We start from the raw sequence: 22,201 nt of genomic DNA on the forward strand, positions 1-22,201 counted from the left end.
TTTCAGCACTGTCGTCAGACAGTGGCGCGATCTCAGCTCACTGCAGCCCCCGCCTGCCGGGCTCCCAAGGTGCTGGGATTACAGCAGCACCGCGGATGCGACGTTTGTTCCTGTGAACGTGGGGCGGGGCGGGGCCGTTTGCTTGCTCAGTGCCTAGAAGATGGTGGTGGAAAGACGCTTCTGTGGGTTAGGTCCTAACGGTTAGGAAGGATTCACAGGCGGGTCATGAGGAAGGAGCAGATCCCTCGGGCAGAAGCCCGCGAGGAGCACTGGGTGTGGTGGGGGCAGGGGTGCCTCCTCTGTCAAGTGGAGATCGGCGCCTCGCTCGTGCCTGCGAGTGCGCGCCGCGTCGAATACAGCCGTACAGAAAGCACTACAGGAAAGTGAAGCCGGGAGAGAGACTGGGAGGCGGCGCGGGGACTGGGGGCCGTAGACGCCTTTGCTCCCGGGCACTTGTTAGAAGAGCGAGTGGATCGCGCTTCCTGTGCGTCACTGAATCCTCATGACGGCCACTGAAACGGACACGCAGGATCTTTGCTTTTCAAGAGGGAACTGAGTCCAGGCCAGACTGGGTTGCTCCCCTTTCTCTCGGCCCCTCACGGCCCTTCCACCTTTGCAAGTGCTGCTCCTTCTGCCTGGAGTGGCTCCTCCAGTCTTTTCCCGGCTCACTTCCCACCGTCCGGTGTCAGCAAAAACAGCACTTCCTCACAGCCCGTTGCAGCCCAGCAGTCGCCTTTTGCTTCTTTTGAAGCACAGCCCTGTGACCGCCTCGTGTCCTTTTGTTTTTCCTTGTCTCCCTTCCCCTCTGGAACATAAGCTCCACAAAGGCAGGGACCTGGGAATCCCGTTCGCCTGCATTCCCCAGCAAACGCCTAACGAACCCAATGGCCCAGGACTGAAAATTCCTTTCCACTTCGGCTTTCCCCTCTACATCCCATCGGTTCTGTGGAGCTCGAGGGGCGTCACTGTGTGTGTGGCAGGGCACGGTGGGGGCTGAGATCGTTTCCTGTTGGAACTTCTGGCCCAAGAAGCGCGGGTCACAAGGAGAGGGGTCAGTTCGGTTCAGAGCGACTCAGCCCCCCGACTCGGGTCTTAAAACCTCCGAGCCGCCAGTTCTGCCTCAGGCCGCGCCCCCTTAAAGCGCCACCAGACGCCGCGCCCCGTCCCGGCCTCCCCCGCGCGCTGGCGCGGGGCTTTCTGGGCCAGGGCGGGGCCGGCGAACTGCGGCCCGGAACGGCTGCGGAAGGGCCCGGAACGGCTGCGGAAGGGCCCGTCCCGCCTTCCCCGGCGCGCCATGGAGCCCCGGGCGGTTGCAGAAGCCGTGGAGACGGGGAAGGAGGATGTGATTATGGAAGCTCTGCGGTCATACAACCAGGAGGTAAGCGGCCGCCTGAGGCCGGGGGGCGGGCACGGAGGGGGTGGGGCAGGGTCGTGCGCGGGTGGCAGGGAGGGTGTGGATGAGGCAGAGGCGGTGTCAGCAAGCGTAGGGGACGCGGCGGGGTGCGGGGGGCAGGTCTGGGATGCAGTGTTGCGGGGAGAGTGGGGGTGCACCCGTTGGGTGGCAGGTGTGTAGGGATGGGGGCGAGTGCAGACCCTGCCATCCGTTCTGAGCAGTGACTGCTGCCTGAGTTAGAGGCCAGTAGGCCGCCCGCATCAGCGGACGCGAATCCTACCCCTCTGTGGATTTGAATTCACTAGTTCTCTCTGCAGCACTCCCAGAGCTTCACGTTTGATGATGCCCAACAGGAGGACCGGAAGGTGGGTGCTGGCCCAAGGGGTAAAGGGGCAGGGACGGGTGGCCCCAGGAAGAAGGGCCTGGTGGAGCCGCTCTTCTCCCTGCCCACAGAGACTGGCGGAGCTGCTGGTCTCCGTCCTGGAACAGGGCTTGCCACCCTCCCACCGTGTCATCTGGCTGCAGAGTGTCCGAATCCTGTCCCGGGACCGCAGCTGCCTGGACCCGTTCACCAGCCGCCAGAGCCTGCAGGCACTAGCCTGCTATGCTGACATCTCTGTCTCTGAGGGGTCCGTCCCAGAGTCCGCAGACATGGATGTTGTACTGGAGTCCCTCAAGTGCCTGTGCAACCTCGTGCTCAGCAGCCCTGTGGCACAGATGCTGGCAGCAGAGGCCCGCCTAGTGGTGAGGCTCACAGAGCGTGTGGGGCTGTACCGTGAGAGGAGCTTCCCCCACGATGTCCAGTTCTTTGACTTGCGGCTCCTCTTCCTGCTAACGGCACTCCGCACCGATGTGCGCCAGCAGCTGTTTCAGGAGCTGAAAGGAGTGCGTCTGCTAACTGACACACTGGAGCTGACGCTGGGGGTGACTCCTGAAGGGAACCCACCCAAGCTCCTTCCTTCCCAAGAGACTGAGCGGGCCATGGAGATCCTCAAAGTGCTCTTCAACATCACCCTCGACTCCATCAAGGGGGAGGTGGACGAGGTGAGCACTGACCTTAACCCATGGATGGGTCTCAACTCAGCTCCAACATTTCCTGGACCTGCTTCCCACTGGGTACCTTCAGGTTTCTGGGTGTCAGACATGGAGAGGACAGGACCTCCCAGCCTGTTGGGACAAGGCCAAGGAGATGCCGGTCCTGGGCTGGGACCTCAGGAAAGGCTTCTGAGGGAAGTAGAGGCCGCTTCTGGCTCTTGCCGCCTGGCAGGAGGGCTGTGGGGTATCTGGGGAGACTGTAAGAGATCCTCCACCATGAGGCTGTGAGTGGGGCTGAGACAGAGTGTGACTTCATCCCAAAGGTATGTGTTAACATTCCTAATCAGGGAAGTGCTCTTAGAAGAATACTCATGGAGTTTTTAGGAAGATAGCAGTGGTCATCTTTTGCCCCCAGCACTACCCAGAGTCACCTAGGAAGACCCCAGGGGACCAGGTATGCAGTACAGGAGGTGCACAGTCATTGCCACACAGTCATGGAGTGCAACAGACAGTGGAGCCTCAGCAGGCAGCAGTGGGATGAGTGGGGCTCCTCACAGGAACCCTTCTTTCTTTGGTCAGGAAGACGCTGCCCTTTACCGACACCTGGGGACCCTTCTCCGGCACTGCGTGATGATTGCTACTGCTGGAGACCGCACAGAGGAGTTCCACGGGTGAGAATGGGGCTTTTTCTGGGAGGGAAGTGTGCCCACATGTCTAGATGGTCGTCCTCAACCCCGGCTGTGAACCAGAACCACCTGAGAGCCCAGGCCCCACCCTAGAGGGTCTGACGTTGTCTGGGTGAGTGAGACTGGACACAGCCATGAATTTGGGGGCAGGAATGTGTCAACTGGGCCTTGGGTAGTGGCAACAGTATGGTATTTACTAGGGCACATTGGTTCCTTGTCCCCGTTTTTGGTCTACCTGCCCCTAGGCTGGTCTGGGTTTCCAGAGATGGTCTAGCGCTTTGGCTCAGACAGGGTCGGGAAGGCAGTGTGTCTCAGTGCCCCCACTTCCCCAGGGGACCCCACTGTACAGCTGAGTGGCAGTGCCTCTCAGATCAGTCCCTGCCCTTGGCTTTGGTCCCTAGCGCTGCCCCTTTGGGACTCAGATGCCAGCTCATGTAATGTGTGGTTCAGCGGAGTCACAAAGATTGCACCTGTGCTCAGGGATTAGCCCTATTGAAACCCCTACCTCCATCTGTCCCCAGCCACGCAGTGAACCTCCTGGGGAACTTGCCCCTCAAGTGTCTGGATGTTCTCCTCACCCTGGAGCCACATGGAGACTCCACGGAGTTCATGGGAGTGAATATGGATGTGATTCGTGCCCTCCTCATCTTCCTAGAGAAGCGTTTGCACAAGGTAGGCTGGGGATGGCTGTGCAGGCTCCCCCAGTGGCTCTGGCACTGGCTGTGCAGGCTCCCCCAGTGGCTCTGGCACTGGTTCTCCTGCACAGATGTGGTCAGTGCTTCTACACTGTCCACACTGGTAAGTGGAGATTGTCTTGGTGGTGTGATATGGGCGACTCTTCCGGCTGTTCTGTGGTCCAGCCTGGCAAGAAGCCAGACCCTTCCTCCATGAGAAGCATGTGGACACCTTCCACACACTTGAAGGTTTCACTTCTTAAATCTTTGGGGATCTTTACTGAGTGGTCCTGAGAAGCCCCCCAGTCCCTACTTTTAAGTCTTAGACACAGGCAGCCCTTGATTACAAGCATAGTTGTCCCTCAGCATCCTGAGGAGACCCATAGGAACCTCAGATCAAAGCTTCCCTCTGATTGCTGTGACTGCACTACAGGGCATCTGGACAGCTGGGGCTCTAACCATCTTCCAGGAGCTTGCAGAAAGCAGGCTGGAGTACAATAAACCGAGATTTAGTAGACCTCCTGGGAATCTACCTGCCTAAGCAAGGGACACACAAGGTGCCTGCGAGCCAGTCAGGATAGGGAGCTGGCATTGGACACACAGCTAGGGGGTTGTCTGTGCCCGTCGCTGCCACTGCTGGTGCTGGGGTCCAGGCACATTATGCTAGGAGGGTCAAGAACTCCCTGCTCTGTCCACGAAGTACACAGAGCGGGGATTCGGTTCTCGTTTCTTTTTGCCACCACCATCTGAGGGCAATGTGTGTACGAGTCTAAAGCTTTAATTGCTTTGTGTTTTCTTCCCAGCTCTGGTTTATAGTTGAGGTAATTAGACTTAAAGCAGTTATTTCTCCCAAGTCACAAAGCTTACAAGTACCTCTGAGTTACGCTCTATCCCTGTCCTTTTCAAAAGTGACACAGACACCCACTACCCACTCTTGGCCTTCCGCTGACTAACTGCAGAGGGGCCTCTTCCCAAACCTCTGCCGCCAGGACCAGCTGTTGTGTATGTTGGTGGGAAGGGGTGGTGGGGAGGTGTAACTCTGTGCCAGTCACAAGTTAGGCAGGGGCACAGCCCCGGTGACAGAGAATCCTCTACAGACACACAGGCTGAAGGAGAGTGTAGCTCCCGTGCTGAGCGTGCTGACTGAATGTGCCCGGATGCACCGCCCAGCCAGGAAGTTCCTGAAGGCCCAGGTATGAGGCTGAGGAGCTGGTGCTCCTGGGGGATGTGGTTTTGGCCCTGATCACAGACCCTTGGCTGCTCTAAGCCCAAGCTTAGGGATGGCCACCTCCCCAGGTGCTGCCCCCTCTGCGGGATGTGAGGACACGGCCTGAGGTTGGGGAGATGCTGCGGAACAAGCTTGTCCGCCTCATGACACACCTGGACACAGATGTGAAGAGGGTGGCTGCCGAGTTCTTGTTTGTCCTGTGCTCTGAGAGTGGTGAGTTATGGAGACCCAGGTCCCAGCCCACCCCACCTCAGCCAGGCTTGCACACTGACCTCTGCCTTGCCCCTCAGTGCCCCGATTCATCAAGTACACAGGCTATGGGAATGCTGCTGGCCTTCTGGCTGCCAGGGGCCTCATGGCAGGAGGCCGGCCCGAGGGCCAGTACTCAGAGGATGAGGACACAGACACAGATGAGTACAAGGAAGCCAAAGCCAGGTGTGTACCCCCAACACACCCTCGGGTCTCCACTCACAGCCCCATAGTCCCTGCTTCCACACCCATGTGGACCCCTGTAGGGTGGGACAGGATGACAAATGGGCAAGAGCTTCCAGAATCAAGCACCTGTTCCTAAGTGCTATCTGGGATACCAGAAGGTGGCAGATGGCAGGAGCTGGTTACCTGTGCCGCTTCTGGAGGGAGGCCTCTTCCTGCAGTTGCCTTGCCCACCTCACCCCACTGGGAAAATAGGTGGCTTGCCTCCTGTCCTGGAGAGTCACTAATGCATTCCCCACATTCCACCCACTTGGAAACAGCATAAACCCTGTGACCGGGAGGGTGGAGGAGAAGCCGCCTAACCCTATGGAGGGCATGACAGAGGAGCAGAAGGAGCACGAGGCCATGAAGCTGGTGACCATGTTTGACAAGCTCTCCAGGTGTGTGGCATGAGGAGGAGGGGCCTGCAGCTGGGAGAAGGGAGAGCTGACCCACATCCTGTCTTGTGAGCCCCAGGAGGTAGGATCAGAGGAGAGCTTAGGATCCTGGTATTAGGTTGCATTGCTCACGTTTGAAATCACTTGCCCTGGAGGAAATCCCCCAGGGGATGGGTATATTGAGATCAGTATTGTGCCCCTTTTACAGATGATAACTGAGGCCCAGAGAAATTAAGAGACTGTCTAAGGCCGGGCGTGGTAGCTCACGCCTATAGTCCTAGCACTTTGGGAGACTGAGGCAGGTAGATCACAAGGTCAGGAGATCGAGACCATCCTGGCCAACATGGTGAAACCCCGTCTCTGCTAAAATAGAAAAAAAAAGTCAGCTGGGTGTGGTGGTGGGCGCCTGTAGTCCCAGCTGCTCAGGAGGTTGAGGCAGGGGAATCACTTGAACCCAGGAGGCAGAGATTGCAGTGAGCTGACATTGTGCCACCGCACTCCAGCCTGGCGACAGAGTGAGACTTCGTCTCAAAAAAAAAAAAAGAGACTAATGTCGCCAGACTTATTGGAGATGGCCCAGTGTCCAAATTAAGAGCCTGCTTAAGGCCAATTTAGATGTTTAAATTAGGAAACTGCTTAAAGCCAGGAGGCAGCAGTTAGGGTTTGGGCCCAGTTAACAGAAGGTCCAACCAGGCTTCCCCAGTAAATGGGAGCAGCCTACTTGGTAGAGAGGAAGGTAGCAGCCACGGGTGAGCAGGACCCCTGCCTGGCCAACTGGGCCCCTTCCCCAGCCCCATTGCACCTTTCCCCAACAGGAACAGAGTCATCCAGCCAATGGGAATGAGTCCCCGGGGTCATCTTACGTCCCTGCAGGATGCCATGTGCGAGACTATGGAGCGGCAGCTCTCCTCGGACCCTGACTCGGACCCTGACTGAGGATGGCAGCTCTTCTGCTCCCCCATCAGAACTGGTGCTGCTTCCAGAGACTTCCTTGGGGTTGCAGCCTGGGGAAGCCACATCCCACAGGATCCACACCCGCCCCCACTTCTCCATCTTAGAAACCCCTTCTCTTGACTGCCGTTCTGTTCATGATTTGCCTCTGGTCCAGTTTCTCATCTCTGGACTGCAGTGGCCTTCTTGTACTAGAAGTCAGGCTCAGCCTCGAATTCCACAGACGAAGTACTTTCTTCTGTCTGCGCCAAGAGGAATGTGTTCAGAAGCTGCCGCCTGAGGGCAGGGCCTACCTGGGCACACAGAAGAGCATATGGGAGGGCAGGGCTTTGGGCATGGGTGCACACAAAGCCAGCACCATCTGAGATTGGCACACTGGCAGAGCCAGTGTGTTGGGGTATGTGCTGCACTTCCCAGGGAGAAAACCTGTCAGAACTTTCCACACGAGTATATCAGAACACACCCTTCCAAGGTATGTATGCTCTGTTGTTCCTGTCCTGTCTTCACTGAGCGCAGGGCTGGAGGCCTCTTAGACATTCTCCTTGGTCCTCGTTCAGCTGCCCACTGTAGTATCCACAGTGCCCGAGTTCTCGCTGGTTTTGGCAATTAAACCTCCTTCCTACTGGTTTAGACTACACTTACAAGGAAAGTGCCCCTCGTGTGACCATAGATTGAGATTTATACCACATACCACACATAGCCACAGAAACATCATCTTGAAATAAAGAAGAGTTTTGGACAAAAATGTATGTGTAAATTATCAAATAAAGGGGCCAGGCACAGTGGCTCATGCCTGTAATCCCAGCACTTTGGGAGGCCGAGGTGAGTGGATCACTTGAAGCCAGGAGTTCGAGACCAGCCTGGCCAACATAGCAAAACCTTGTCTCTATTACAAATATGTCCATGTGCTAGGTGTGGTGGGACACACCTGTAATCCCAGCTACCCAGGAGAATCGCTTAAACCCGGGAGGCGGAAGTTGCAGTGAGCTGAGATCGTAACACTGCACTCCACCCTGAGTGACAGGGCAAGACTCAAAAAATAAAAAAGGAACATTAACTAGGGTTAGAAACTAACTTCATTCTTTTTAGAATTCAGCAGTTTTCCTAGGTCACCAATCCCACCTTTTGTTCTTATTAAGGAGCAAAGTCACAGGACCCCCTTCCTGGGAGTCACTGTCATTAAATCTATTCCCGTCAGCTCAGCCCAGGGTAGGCAAGGTTCAAGAATGGGAAGTGCTTTTGTCTGGGGAAACACACAGGTAATGTGATGCTAGGAAGGAGGATGTGCAGGTGGGTGAGAGCCCAGGAGGGAGCAGCTGGTGCCTGACAGGGTGAGCCATCAGGGCTGGGCCTTGGTGCAGCCCCAGGAGAAGGAGCCTGTGCAGAAGTAGCAGTTCAGTGGATTCCACCTCCTATGTCACAATCCAGCAGGTGGCCAGGACTCAGCCTGGGTTTTAAGTGAGTAATGCCTTCCCTGTCTCAGAGATTAGCTCTAACAGTGTCACTAGAGGAAGCCCTGGCGAGGGTGGGGGGACGTAGTGTGGGGACAAGGAGGCCAGATAGAAAGTGCTGGAATGTTCTGAAACAGATCTGTTTCTGGAGGAGAGGCTGAGTATGGAGAGTCAACAGAATGTGACCACCTTCAGAGGGAGGAGCTGGGCCGTCTCCAATAAATCCAGGGACAAATGCCTTCAGTCCTCAGACTGTTCCAATAGAGGGGACGCCATGTATCCCAGGGTTCCCTTTCCAACTCATGTCAACACCTGCAGTCCCTTTGAGGAGACTAAATGTATTTCATGCTGGAAAGAACAGATTTTCTCTCATTAAAAATAGCCCCACTAAAGGAGACCAACATGCTAGAAGTGCAGCACCAGGGCCTCAAGACTACACTTTGGAACATGAAGAGGGCTGGGGGCTGCTCGGCCCAAGTCTGGATCTTCTAACCAACAGATGCCGAGCTTGCCGTTCACCTGGGCACAGAAAGCAGACTCGGTCTGGGATTCCAGTTGGTCTGATTCAGTTCAAGAGGGTCACAGTCAGAAGAAAGCTTTTTCCATTAGGAGCTTCAGCAGAGTGAAGAGTTCAACACAGCAAACAGGCAGGCAGCTCCTTTGTATATGTGACGGGGTGGCCCTGACTGTAAACACAGCCCTACCAGTCACTGCAGCTCATGGCCTGAGAAGACATTCCAGTGGCAGCCTCGGGTGTCCACTCAGTTCACATATTCTGGTTTCACCTGCCCAAGCTGTCTTCAGGCATGAGGTCTTGTCAGAATTGGGATGTGGATGTCTCCTATGTTACCATTTATTGTGTGGGGGCAGCCATCATCCTATTTGTCTGGTCCATCAAGCTGGAATAGAGAAGACAGGGTATCAGCTATCTGTTTACACACCCAGGCAGGCCAGCAGATCTCTGTTCAAACAGCTCTAGCTGCAGACATGCAAAATATTTCACAAAACAAGCTGCTTTCTGCAAATACTGCTGCTGCTGTGCTGGGCTAAGAGGATCCCAGCAGGCCTGGGCAGAACAGGGTGGCTAAATGGAGAGCCTCATTCTATGGGTCTTAAAGTACCCAAATCAATATGTACTGATGCTCATGTGCTTAAAAGCATTCACTATTTGGAAAAGTAACCCCTTGGATAGTAATGCTGTAAAAAACAAAAAATGAAATCATAACCCATTTTACATACATTTCTCTGAAACTAGATTATACAGTTCAAATCCTATTAGGCCACTTCCAAAACTCCACAGGAGCTACCAGAGTTACAATCTGCTTTTCTATGAAAACAGGAAGTTGGGCCGGGCCTGCTGGCTCATGCCCATAATCCCAGCACTTTGGGATGCTGAGGCAGGTGGATCACCCGAGGTCAGGAGTTTGAGACCAGCCTGACTAACATGATGAAATCCCATCTCTAATAAAAGTACAGAAATTAGCCAGGCATGGTGGCACATGCCTGTAATCCCAGCTGCTCAGGAGGCTGAGGCAGGAGAATCACTTGAACCCAGGAGGCAGGGTTGCAGTGAGCCGAAATCGTGCCATTGCACTCCAGCTTGGGCAACAAGAGTGAAACTCCATTACAAAACAAAGAAAATATGAAGTCGGAGCAGGAAAAGGATCCCTCAAAAAAGCCTGCTGGGCTGATCTAAGATCTCCGCTGCCTTGTGAGCTGGCCAGGAGGCACTCGCCTCTCAGCGTTTAAGCCTCATTGTTAGCTGGGTTCCCTGCTTCCATAATGAAGTGACCATGATTGGTAAAAAATCAGCCTGCAACCAGAGGTTGGAGGTTTTGGACTGGTGGAGGTGAGGAGAGTGCTGACCCCATGGCCCTGAGCCATGAGGCAGCCACAGCTGTGGACAAGGAAAAAGGATCAGGATTTCCTAAGACATCTGCCTTGGAAGGCAAGAGGAGCATCAACTGTGATATATTGTAGTTGATATGGTTTGGCTGTGTCCCCACCCAAATCTCACCTTGAATTGTAATAATCCCCATGTGTCAAGGGTGGGGCCAAGTGGAAGTAACTGAATCATGGGGGTGGGTCTTTCTCACGCTCTTCTTCTGATGGTGAATAAGTCTCACAAGATCTGATAGTTTTATAAAGGGCAGTTCCCCCGCACACGTCCTCTTGCCTGCCACCATGTAAGACGGTACTTTGCTCCTGCTTTGCCTTCCACTATGATTGTGAGGCCCCTCACAGCCATATGGAACTGTGAGTCCATTAAACCTCTTTCCTTTATAAATTACCCAGTCTCAGGTATGCCTTTATGAGCAGCAAGAGAACAGACTAATACACTGGTGAAATCCCCTTTGGACAGTGTTACACCTGCCTGTAATCATGACACTGGACTTTAAATGCTTAATGCTACCACCTCCCATTGAAAACCCTTAATATCAAGGCTACACATGCTACATTATTCTCATGGGAAACTGCATTTTCTGTAACTTCACTTGTTTATAGGCGGTTTGAAATCTCTTAGAAAGCATCAAGGCTCTTTGGCTTTCCTCAGCGGATTATAATTGATCAATGGCTCTCATACCAATTACTTCCGAAAAGCATCACTCATGTAGCCTTCATCCCACATAGATGCAGAGAACTTTAGCTTCTCAAAGTTCTTTAACCCGTATCATCTTAGAATCACATACCAGGCCTTAGAGGGACACTGTTGGCTGCTTTATTTTAGGGAGTGAAGGTAACGCCTATAGTCTTAAGAATACAGACTCATCAGCCCTGAGTGTCTGGACCGTGTCCCTGCTTGGCCTGTTAGCATCTGTTTCTTCATCTCTAAATGGAGGTATTGAAAGTAACACCCAGTCAGGTCCAGGTAGTGCCTGGTGCAGGATTCACAGCATCATCAGCTATTACTGTTACTGTGTTAGCCAACGGGGCTCCATATCAGGTGGACCATACCCTAGAGCAGTGAGAAGGGCAGCCCCTTGGATGGTCCTCCTCAGCAGTCTGTACCTTCCCAGTTTCCCGCTGCACAAGGTCCCGCATCTCTTCTGTCCAGCCCAGGAGCTCCACTAGCCTTTCCACGCCGTGAACCACGTCCCCCAGCTGGGCCACGTCCCTGCTGCGAGGATGCCAAGCCAAGGGCCCCACCAAGTCCCGGTTGATGAGCAGTCGGGGAACTGAGCTCCGCACGGCCTCGGTCAAACTGGCAAAAGGCTCCACCTGAAAAATGGGCCAAACGTGAGGGGCATAGTGTCCACTTTACGAGCCCCTCAGGATGTTTCATGCCACAGCCACTGAGGCCTTGGAGGAGCAGCAGATTGGCAGTCAGACCCTGCGATATAGGGAAAACCCACCACCAATCTCATTTCTTCAGTTGAGCTCCTGCCGCTTGGCCTCAGTGACTGTTTTCTCCCCTCAGCCTCTCTCTCTTCCACTTCTTGCTGTTTCCACACATCCTTGCTTTTCCCCACCTCCGTTCCAAGGCTCATCAGGGATCCAACCTTCCTGCCTCCTCTTTGTGAGCACGTTCTGTTCTCCCTGTCCTCCCCACCTCGCTGTCTCCCAGCATGACACAGAGGGACGACAGCACAGACTCGTCCATCTCCTCTGGCTAGCCCTGCTTGCTATGACAGCCACCACCAGCATCGGGCACCCAGACGAGCTGGTGCCCCTGAGCAGGAGTTCCTGTTACGTCTCTCCATGGTCTTCCCCACCCAGCCTCTAGAGAGGCCTAGCTCGGTGCCATCAGGCTTCTTCATACAGCTCTCAAAGCTTCTTTTAAGAGGAATAAGGTAAAAAATGGATACATTAATAAATGGCATTAAAACTGGCTCATTATCTGGGAGGAAAATACTCCATTCCTACCTCCCACTGAAAAAAAATTCAAATGGATTAAAGGTTTCAATGTAAACAAAACAGTTCTTGAAGAAAACTAAGGGTTTACAAGTAAGGATAGTGAAGAACGTTTTAGGCGTAAAAACTGAAGTCAGATAAGGCAAAGGAAAATGACAGATCTGACTATGTAAATACTATTATCTCGGTATCTACATAAAACTACTATGTAGAAAATTTAAAATTTTTAAAAACCTCTCATCACCATAAACTGCAAAAATATTTACAACATATGACAATAGTTTATATTGCTAATTGATAAACTCATTTATAAACATATGATTTATGAACTAATTTATAATGCTAATTTATAATAAAATTTATATTAACAGCTGGGCATGGTGGTTCACACCTATAATCCCAGCACTTTGGGAGGCCGAGGTGGGCAGATCAGCTGAGGTCAGGAGTTCAAGACCAGCCTGGCCAACACAGTGAAACCACGTCTCTACTAAAAATACAAAACTTAGCTGGGCGTGGTGGCACGCGCCTATAATCCGAGCTACTCGGGAGGTTGAGGCAGGAGAATGGCTTGAGCCTGGGAGGTGGAGGTTGCAGTGAGCCAAGATCGTGCCACTGAACCTCCAGCCTGGGAGACAGAACAAGACTCTGTCTCAAAAAAAAAAAAAAAAAAAGAAAGAAATTTATATTAACATTAAAATGTAATTATATTATTTAATTTATATTAAAATTAAAACTAATTTATATTGCTAATTTATAATGACCCAATGAAAAATGGTCAAGAGGTACAAATATACAATCCAAAGAGAAGAAACACAACTGGCAATAAACATGAAAAGATGAACTTCATTCTTTACTACAGAAAGGCAAAATCCGCACCCCCCTCCACACACACACATGCATTTTTTAACCAATTTGATTTGTGTGATTTTGGTTTTGGTGAGGATGTGATAAAATGGCTACATAAAAACACAGTTTGTGGCAGTGTAATTGTTACATCTTTCTGGAAGGCAAGTTCTCAATATTTATCAGCATGTACCCTTCAGGAGTTCTTGCATGGGCAGATAAGGATGACACACAGGGATATTCACCACAGCATTTACCCTTCAGGAGTACTTGCATGGGTAGATAAGGATGACACACAGAGGGATACTCACTACAGCTTTACCCTTCAGGAGTACTTGCATGAGTAGATAAGGGTGATACACACAGGGATATATATTACAGCATTTACCCTTCAGGAGTACTTGCATGGGTAGATAAGGGTGATACACACAGGGATATTCACCACAGCATTTACCCTTCAGGAGTACTTGCATGGGTAGATAAGGATGACACACAGGGATATTCACTGGAAGGCAAGTTCTCAGTATTTATCAGCATTTACCCTTCCAGAGTACTTGCATGGGTAGATAAGGATGATACACAGGGATATTCACTACAGCATTTACCCTTCAGGAGTACTTGCATGAGTAGATAAGGATGATACACAGGGATATTCACTACAGCACGGGATCTCATTCTGTTACCCAGGCTGGAATGCAGTGGCATGATCATAGTTCACTATAACCTCAAACTCCTGGGCTCAAGCAATCCTCCTTCCTCAGCCTCTCAAATAGCTGCAACTACACAGACCATGCCTGGCTATCTTTTTATTTTTTGTAGAGACAAGGTCTGACTATACTGCCCAGGCTGGTCTCAAATGCCTAGCTTCAGGCAATCTTCCTGCCTTGGCCTCCCAGAGTGCTGGGATAACAGGTGTGAGCCACGGTGCCTGGCCCAGCATTACTTTTAATGTAAAAATTATATACTATTTATTACCATTGTCCATCAGTAAGAAATTGCTTACATAAATTTTGTATTAAATCCACAAAATCTATGTTAAAGCTCTTGTGGCTGAATATGTTTCAGAATTTTTGAGATTTTAGAAAAGATCATATGGTTTACATCCCACGTTATGTCACACCTAAAGGGGATCTGGAGTGGTACTCCACAGTCAAACACATTAACATTTCGTCCACAAAGCACGTGAGATAGAGTCTGTGCGTGACACCAGCTCATTCAGTTCATGATGGCACCAGCCTTACAGACATGGGTTTCTCAGTTGGGACCTCATATCTGTGTAAGGGAAACTGTTGGCATTAACAACGCAGCACATCTCCATGGACTCACATTGTTATGTGAAAACAGCAGGCTGCAGAATAGAATGTACAGTGCTGTCCAACTTTTAGTTTAAAATTACCATCTGTACGTATGCATTTGTACAAAAAAAAGAAAGCGGAGAGGACACAGAATAAAATGCTAACAGTTGGTGGGATTAAAAAGTTGATCCTTTGCTTTATATCATCATATAATGTATGAATCTTTTCAAAGACACACATGATACACTTATAATCAGGAAAAAGGCCATTTTCATTTCACTTCGACAATAAAGATGGCTGGTGGCCCAAGTGTCCACACCTGGTGGCCAGCACGGTCAGCTGGTCTCAGCCCACACTGTGCTGACCACCATGGCCCCTCTGACTGCTCCTCCTGTGTCTGTCCCTCCATCCTAGGCCTAGCATGGCATTCTCATGTCTGTCCACACCCTGGGCTCTCCTGTCTGCTCACTCCAGCACCCCAGCTCCTGCCTCTGGGCCTTCCTGGACTCCAGACTCATGTCCACCTGCTCAACTCCTCCAGTCCGCAGCACATCCTCAAATCCGTGGAAACAAGGCAGAGTTCCTGAGCTCCCCCAAACCCACCTACCAGGCTTCTCCATCTCAGGAAGTGGCGGCTCCGTCTTTCCAGCTGCTCCAGCCACAGCCCTGGAGTCCTTGGGAATCCACGCCCTCCCACGCACTGTGCCAGCGTACCCACTCTGCGTTCACACACACCCAGACTCCAGCACCCCTCAGCCTCTGCTGGCTTTACCTGGCCCCCAGCCAGTGCCAGCCGGTGATTACCTACAAGGGCCCTGCTGGGTCTGCTGCTCCCAGTCTTGCCCCCATGGTGGGCTCACAGCCCAGCACCCAACGGAGTCCTCTCAACTTCAGACTCTGGCCTGGAACCCAAGCTGAACCCATTCACCTTCTGAGGTGGCGCCAGCCTCCCATGAGATGACACTTGTGCCCCACCTTCTTCTCTGCTCCAGCCCCGTGGCCATCAATGCTGACTTCACCCCACCCTCCTTGCTGCTTGTCACCTGTGCAGTGTCCCCTGCCAGACCCCCCTCACCTCGGTAAACTCTTAGATCCAACTCCACCTGCCTGACTTGACACTGCAGCTGGTTCCCAACCCTTCTAGCCTTTCTATCCTACTTGTTATCTTTCTCATAACATCAATCATCTCCTAACAAACTATATAACTTCTTACATTGACATCTGACTGTGTATGTCCAAAGCACTGGAGCAGGGCCCAGCACACAATGAATGCCTGAACAAACACATGCTCTGGGCCCCTGTGGCTGCCCTGGGCCCCTCTGAGCACAGGTCTTTCTGGCCCTTCTGCCCTTGGTGCCTACATCCAGTCACGCACACACTGACTTCATGGTCTCATTTCTTGCTCTCATCAGAGCTTTTAGGAATTTCCTGAGCTGCAGACGCAGACGCGGACGCAGAACAGCTGCTTGAACACATCCAGGGCGTGTTTCCCAGACACCTCAGACACACGCAGAACCGAGCTGGGCATCCTCCCTCCCAAATCACGCCTCACCAGCAAGTGCCCTGACCTTACAGACCAAGCCAGACACCTCCTTCTCACGTCCCCAAAACATCACAGAGTGCGAGTCCAGTCCCCCTCCTCGCCATCCCTCAGGCGACCACAGCTCCACCTTCTCCAGGACCAGCCTCCTGGCACTGCTTGCTCCACTCTCCACTCCCCAAAGGCCTCCCTGACCCCAAGGGTGCAGCTACGTCCCCGGGCCAGTCCCTGTGGATTTATCACTCCTCCCACTGCAGCATCAGTATTCCTGATCTGACCTGGGAGGCCTGCCCCTCCACCTCGCCCCCACACCCCCATCCTTCTCCCTTCTCCTCACACGTGGTGCCCCACCCACACCTATACCACCTCCAAAGCCCAGCAGCTTCCCACCTTCCTGTCTCCTGCACAGGCTGCTGCTCCCTCAGCCTGGAACCCCAGCTGAATCCACTCACCTCCCGAAAGTGGCACCAGCCCTGGAAGGGCCCATGAGATGACTCCTGTACCCCTCCCTTCCCCTGCCCTCCAGCCTCCTCCCTGCACAGGCTTGCCAACAGCCCATGAGATGACTCCTGTACCCCTCCCTTCCCCTGCCCTCCAGACTCCTCCCTGCACAGGCCTGCCGACAGCCCATGAGATGACTCCTGTACCCCTCCCTTCCCCTGCCCTCCAGACTCCTCCCTGCACAGGCCTGCCGACAGCCCATGAGATGACTCCTGTACCCCTCCCTTCCCCTGCCCTCCAGCCTCCTCCCTGCACAGGCCTGCTGACAAACCTCCAGGGAGGTCCCAAGGATGAGCAGCAGATCTGCCATGGGGAAATCAACCACATGCAGCAAGAACCTCTGGGGCAGCGGCTCCCCAAAGAACACAATGTCGGGCTTCACAACGCCGGTGCAGACCGGGCAGCGGGGAACCCTGTCTGCCATCACGTCAGCCTGGAAAACAGAGAAAACAGGCCTGAGGAAGATGCCTGCAACACCCTGTAAAATGAAAAGGCAACAAGTTCTTATTAAAGTCTCAAACATTCTCCCCCAAAAAAGGTGAGAGAGGGATCATGAACCCCCATGTACCCAGCTTCAGGAGTTACCAGTTTTCATAGCTAATTGTTTCACAGCCCTCCGGAATCTGGGAGGAGGTATTGGAGCCTTTAAAAGCAAATCTTGGACATCATATGTTTCACCCATAATTACTTCGGCAGGCATCTAGCGTATCTAACACCATGCTCTATCCCTGGGATGGCAGCCAGAGACATCCAGGCGCTAAGGAAACACCTGGTAGACCACACCAGTCCTCAAACAGTAGTCTGCAGGCATTTGGCCTACACCGAACATTATTCAGTCAGAAAGGTGAAACTGTCTCTGGTTTGAGCTTCAGTGATCATGCCACTGCCTCAGCCCTGGGAGGCATTCAGGTCAGCTTCACTCACTGGCTGGCATTATTAGGAGTAACAACATCTGCCAAACACTGCTTCCTTACTGGCCAAGGTGAAGTGGACACAACTTCACTTTGCGTCAAGATTAATATAAACAAATGCCTTGGAGCAGATGGAAAAGGGAGAGAGTTACAGAGGAAGACACCTGACTTTCTAAGGTAAACCTTTACAGCTAACGGGGCTTGTTTTAAGCAGGCTCAGCCCAGCAAAAAGCAACAGATACAAAAGACAAAAGAAAGAGACCCACAAAAGATTTCAGATATTCTTGGATACACAGTAAAACTGTATTATATTTAAATTAAAAAGAAAAAACTGTTATCTTGGAGGCATGGGGTATAGCAAAAAAAAAAAAATTAAGGAAGCAAAAAAAAAAGATGAACTTGAAATATCTATCAAACGCCAGGCGCAGTGGCTCAGCTCTGTAATCCCAGGACTTTGGGAGGCCGAGGTGGGCAGATCACGAGGTCAGGAGATCGAGACTGTCTTGGCCAACATGGTGAAACCCTGTCTCTACTAAAACACAAAAAATTAGCCAGGCGTGGTGATGCGTGCCTGTAATCCCAGCTACTTGGGAGGCTGAGGCAGGGGAATCACTTGAACCTGGGAGGCGGAGGTTGCTGTGAGCTGAGATTGCACCACTGCACTCCAGCCTGGGCAACAAAGCGAGACTCCGTCTCAAAAAACAAAACAAAACAAAACAAAAATCTATTAAAGATATAAAACTATTAAAAAATTATGTAATAATGTAGCAGACTTGAAAAATAACCAAATAGAACTTCTAGAAATAAAAAGTACAGGAACCAAAATTAAAACTCAATGTCTGTTTCGAGTTGCTGTTTGGGAAAAAAGAAAGAAAGAAACACTCAATGGAAGGACCTTATAACAGAATACAATATTAGTAAACTGGAAAAAAGACCAGAAGAAATTACCCAGAACGCAGCACAAGAAGCAGCAATTACAGGACAGAAGAGTGATCAGGAACAGCAGGAGAGAGAAGGTCTAATGTATGTTCAATCAGAGGTCCCTAAAGAGAGGGGCCAGATAGTGGGCTAGGGGCAACTCATATCCGAAGAGATAACGGCAGAGTATGATCCAGCAACCATGAAAGACGCCAACCCGCAGATTCAGGATCTCAAGCAAGTGAGGGCTACTGAGCCAGCCTGAGGGTGCCCACAGGAAAAACACGGCACATCTGTGCTTGTTTCTGTCCCAAGAGGTTCTCAGGAGGTTTAGTAATTACACGTGGTCCTTCAAAGAGGGAGGGTGGCTGTGAGGTGAGTGGTTACGTACTTGTGAGACTTCAGTAAGTGCCCAGTAAATGTACATTTTACCTAAGATAGAAGGAAACAGAGGAAGAGAACTAAGCAGACCTCTCAGGGAAGGGTAAAGGAACCATTAATCTCATCTTGTCTTTAATCTGTATCTGGGAAGATAAGCCAGTAACCCACATTAGCAGTGTAGAGTCTTTGAAAAGGGCTGGTTTCTGTTTAGCCCTTAGTGAAGAAGCCTAATGGTGGCTGGGGAGGGAGGGGTACAGTGAGGCGCGTCTGACCTCCTCCCCTGCTACGGCCAGGAACTCAAGCTTCCAAGGTTTCTCTGGGGTTCCCTTGACCAAGGGGAGGGGTCCATTCAGTTGGTTGCAGGGCTTAGAATTTTATTTTATATTTTATTTTTTTGAGATGGCATCTCGCTCTGTCACCCAGGCTGGAGTGCAGTGGCATGATCTCGGTTCACTACAACTTCTGCCTCCTGGGTTCCAGCAATTCTCCTGCCTCAGCCTCCCGAGTAGCTGGGATTACAGATGGGTGCCACCACAAATGGCTCATCTTTGTATTTTTAGTAGAGACGGGGTTTCACCATGTTGGCCAGGCTGGTCTCAAACTCCTAACTCAGGTGATCCACCCGCCTCAGCTTCCCAAAGTACTGGGATTACAGGCAGGAGCCACCGCGCCCAGCCTAGAATTTTATTTTATTTTTCTTAAGGAAGGCCTACAATTATTATTATTATTATTTTTTTTTTTTGAGATGGAGTTTTGCTCTTGTTTCCCAGGCTGGAGTGCAATGGCCTAATCTCAGCTCACCGCAACCTCCGCCTCCTGGGTTCAAGCAATTCTCCTGCCTCAGCCTCCCGAGTATCTGAGATTATAGGCATGCACCATCACGCCCAGCTAATTTTGTATTTTTAGTAGATATGGGGTTTCTCCATGTTGGTCAGGCTGGTCTCAAACTCCTGACCTCAGGCGATCCATCCACCCGGCCTCCCAAAGTACTGGGATTACGGGCGTGAGCCACCATGACCAACTGGCCTACAAATTTTAAGCAGAAGAAATAAAAGAAAATTCATATGGAAAACCACAGTGGAGAAACCGCAAAACTCCAAAGACAAAAGTCTTAAAAAACAGGCAGAGAGGCCGGACACGGTGGCTCATGCCTGTCATCCCAGCACTTTGGGAGGCCGAGGCGGGTGGATCATGAGGTCAGGTGTTCGACACCAGCCTCACCAACATAGTGAAACCCCATCTCTACTAAAAATACAAAAATTAGCTGGGCATGGTGGCGCATGCCTGCAATCCCAGCTACTCAGGAGGATGAGGCAAGAGAATCGCTTGAACCTGAGAGGGGGAGGTTGCAGTGAGCTGAGATCATACCACTGCACTCCAGCCTGGGCAACAGAGCAAGACTCTATCTCAAAAAAACAAAAAATCCAAACAACAACAACAAAAATAAAACAGGCAGAGAACAGATAGCAACAGTTTCAGAAATTTATATGAAAAGCCAAAAGATTCAGACCAGCCAACACAGTACTGAAGGAGAAGAACAAAGGTGGGGAATTAACACCAACCTGTTGCCCAAATTATCTATTTTATTCTCTTATTTATTTATTTATTTTGTTTTGAGATGGAGTCTCACTCTGTTACCCAGGCTGGAGCGCAGTGGTGCGATCTCAGCTCACAGCAACCTCCCCTCCCAGGTTCAAGCAATTCTTCTGCCTCAGCCTCCTGAGTAGCTGGGATTACAGGTGCACCACCACACCCGGCTAATTTTTGTATTTTTAGTAGAGATGGGATTTCACCATTTTGGCAGGCTGCTCTCAAGCTTCCCACCTCAGGTGACCCGCCTGTCTAGGCCTCCCAAAGTGCTGGAATTACAGGCGTGAGCCACTGTGCCCAGCCCCAAATAATCTCTTTTAAATGCAAATCCCTTCACATCATTTTCCTGCCTAAAAATCCTCCAGTGCCTCCCATGATCGTCAGGATACAGTTCAAACCCTAACAGCGCAAGCAGGCCTCCCACACTCCAGGTCTCTGCTGCCAGAAACAGACTCTTACATCCAGACGGCCTCATCTCCAAGGTGCTTCCCAGCCTACTCTGTTCCTACAGCTGAGTCAGTGTAGTGTCCAGTACATATTTATAGTAAAATTCGTATGGCACCCAGTTGTAACTGTTGGATGACTCCACCTTATTTTAATTTGTATTCACATCCACAGAACCCAGCAAAGGGCCTGGCACTGAGGAGACTAAACTATTTGTTGAATAAATTGGTCATTCAATGAATGAGTTGACCAAAACAATAATACGTATATATCAAGTTTCTACTATGTGCTGGAGTCACACTTCCTAATTTCAAAACTTACTACAAAGCTACAGTAACCAAAACATTATAGTGCAGGCACAAGGATATACAGATAACAATGGAATAGAATTGAGAATCTAGAAATAACCCATACACCTATGGCCAACTGATTTTCAACAACAATGCCAAGACCACAGTTTTTTTAAACAAATGGTGCTGGAACAATTACATATCCACATAAAAGAAAATGAAGCTGGATCCCTACCTTACAGCGCACACAAAAATTAACTCAAAATGGATCAAAGAACTAAATGTAAAAGCTTTAAACTATAAAACTCTTATAAGAAAACAGGAGTAAAACAATACCATTTCTCAGATATGATTCCAAAAGAGTGAGAAAATAAATAGATAAACTAGACTTCATCAAAATCAAAACTTCTATGCATCAAAAGACATCATCAACAAAGTAAAAAAGACAACCTACAGAATGGCAGAAAATATTTGCAAATCATGTGTCTGATAAGGATCTAGCTTCCAGAATATATAAAGGACTCTCTTAACAATAAAAAAGACAACACAATTAAACAACGCGCAAAGGACTTCAATCTCCAAAGATATACAAATGGCCAAAAAGCACATGGAAAGATGTTTGATATCATGAATCATTAGGAAAATGCCAATCAGTGCTACAGTGGGTTACCACCTCCCACCCACTGGGATAGCTGTAATTAAAAAATGGAAAGTAAGTGTTGGGATGTGGAGAAGATGAAACCCTTGCCCACTGTTGGTGGAATGTAAAATGGTCCAGCTTCTGCAGATAACAGTATATTCGTTCCTCAAAAAGTTAAACACAGGCCAGGCGCAGTGGCTCTCGCCTGTAATCCCACACTTTGGGAGGAAGAGGCAGGCAGATCACGAGGTCAAGAGATCGAGACATCCTGGTCAACATGGTGAAACCCCGTCTCTACTAAAATACAAAAATTAGCCGGCCGTGGTGGTGTGTGCCTGTAGTCCCAGCTACTCAGGAAGCTGAGGCAGGAGAATCGCTTGAACCCGGGAGGCGGATGGTACAGTGAGCCGAGATTGCGCCACTGCACTCCAGCCTGGTGATAAGAGCTAGACTCCGTCTCAAAACAAACAAACAAAAAAGTTAAACATGGGCAGGGCATGGTGGCTCACGCCTGTAATCTTAGCACTTTGGGAGGCCGAGGCGGGTGAACCACCTGAGGTCAGGAATGCAAGAGCAGCCTGGCCAACATGGTGAAACCCCATCTCTACTAGAAATACAAAAAACATTAGCTGGGCATGGTGGCAGGCACCTGTAATCCCAGCTTCTCAGGAGGCTGAGGCAGGAGAATCGCTTGAACCCGGGAGGCAGA

General features: G+C 50.9%; 3 protein-coding genes across 24 annotated transcripts in view; 1 reads left to right on the forward strand and 2 right to left on the reverse strand.

The window, feature by feature from the left end:
* Positions 1-115, reverse strand: part of LOC129525421 (uncharacterized) — a 166,923-nt gene extending 166,808 nt beyond the window's left edge. The window contains exon 1 of the mRNA XM_063710836.1: positions 1-115. The gene's annotated coding sequence lies outside the window, so the exon portion shown is untranslated.
* On the forward strand, positions 5-7,581 carry RIC8A (RIC8 guanine nucleotide exchange factor A). 4 transcript variants are annotated; one of them, XM_031006308.3, is made up of 10 exons: positions 5-1,378; positions 1,711-1,758; positions 1,847-2,437; positions 3,008-3,099; positions 3,636-3,786; positions 4,886-4,981; positions 5,085-5,229; positions 5,307-5,451; positions 5,769-5,888; positions 6,701-7,581. In XM_031006308.3, exons 1-10 carry the CDS (start codon positions 1,295-1,297, stop codon positions 6,819-6,821), a joined length of 1,593 nt encoding a protein of 530 aa, XP_030862168.1. In that variant the 5' UTR covers positions 5-1,294; the 3' UTR covers positions 6,822-7,581. The 4 variants fall into 4 exon arrangements, with proteins under 4 accessions (XP_030862168.1, XP_030862167.1, XP_030862166.1 ...); XM_031006307.3 differs by having other exon boundaries at positions 1,171-1,378; positions 1,699-1,758; XM_031006306.3 differs by having other exon boundaries at positions 1,246-1,378; positions 6,759-7,581.
* Positions 7,498-22,201, reverse strand: part of SIRT3 (sirtuin 3) — a 23,100-nt gene continuing 8,396 nt past the window's right edge. For 9 of the 19 annotated variants that reach the window (XM_063710834.1, XM_019036208.4, XM_019036202.4 and 6 more), the window contains 3 exons: positions 16,590-16,751; positions 11,243-11,506; positions 7,498-9,186 (listed from right to left, as the gene is read on the reverse strand). In XM_063710834.1, coding sequence (XP_063566904.1) covers positions 9,166-9,186; positions 11,243-11,506; positions 16,590-16,751 — 447 coding nt within the window. In that variant the 3' untranslated portion in view covers positions 7,498-9,165. Of the gene's footprint in view, positions 9,187-11,242; positions 11,507-16,589; positions 16,752-18,538; positions 18,580-22,201 lie in introns of those variants that run through there. The other 10 variants (XM_019036201.4, XM_055355684.2, XM_019036204.4 and 7 more) reach the window with 7 other exon arrangements.

Source organism: Gorilla gorilla, chromosome 9 (assembly GCF_029281585.2).
Source record: "Gorilla gorilla gorilla isolate KB3781 chromosome 9, NHGRI_mGorGor1-v2.1_pri, whole genome shotgun sequence".
In the NCBI taxonomy this organism is placed as follows: domain Eukaryota; kingdom Metazoa; phylum Chordata; class Mammalia; order Primates; family Hominidae; genus Gorilla; species Gorilla gorilla.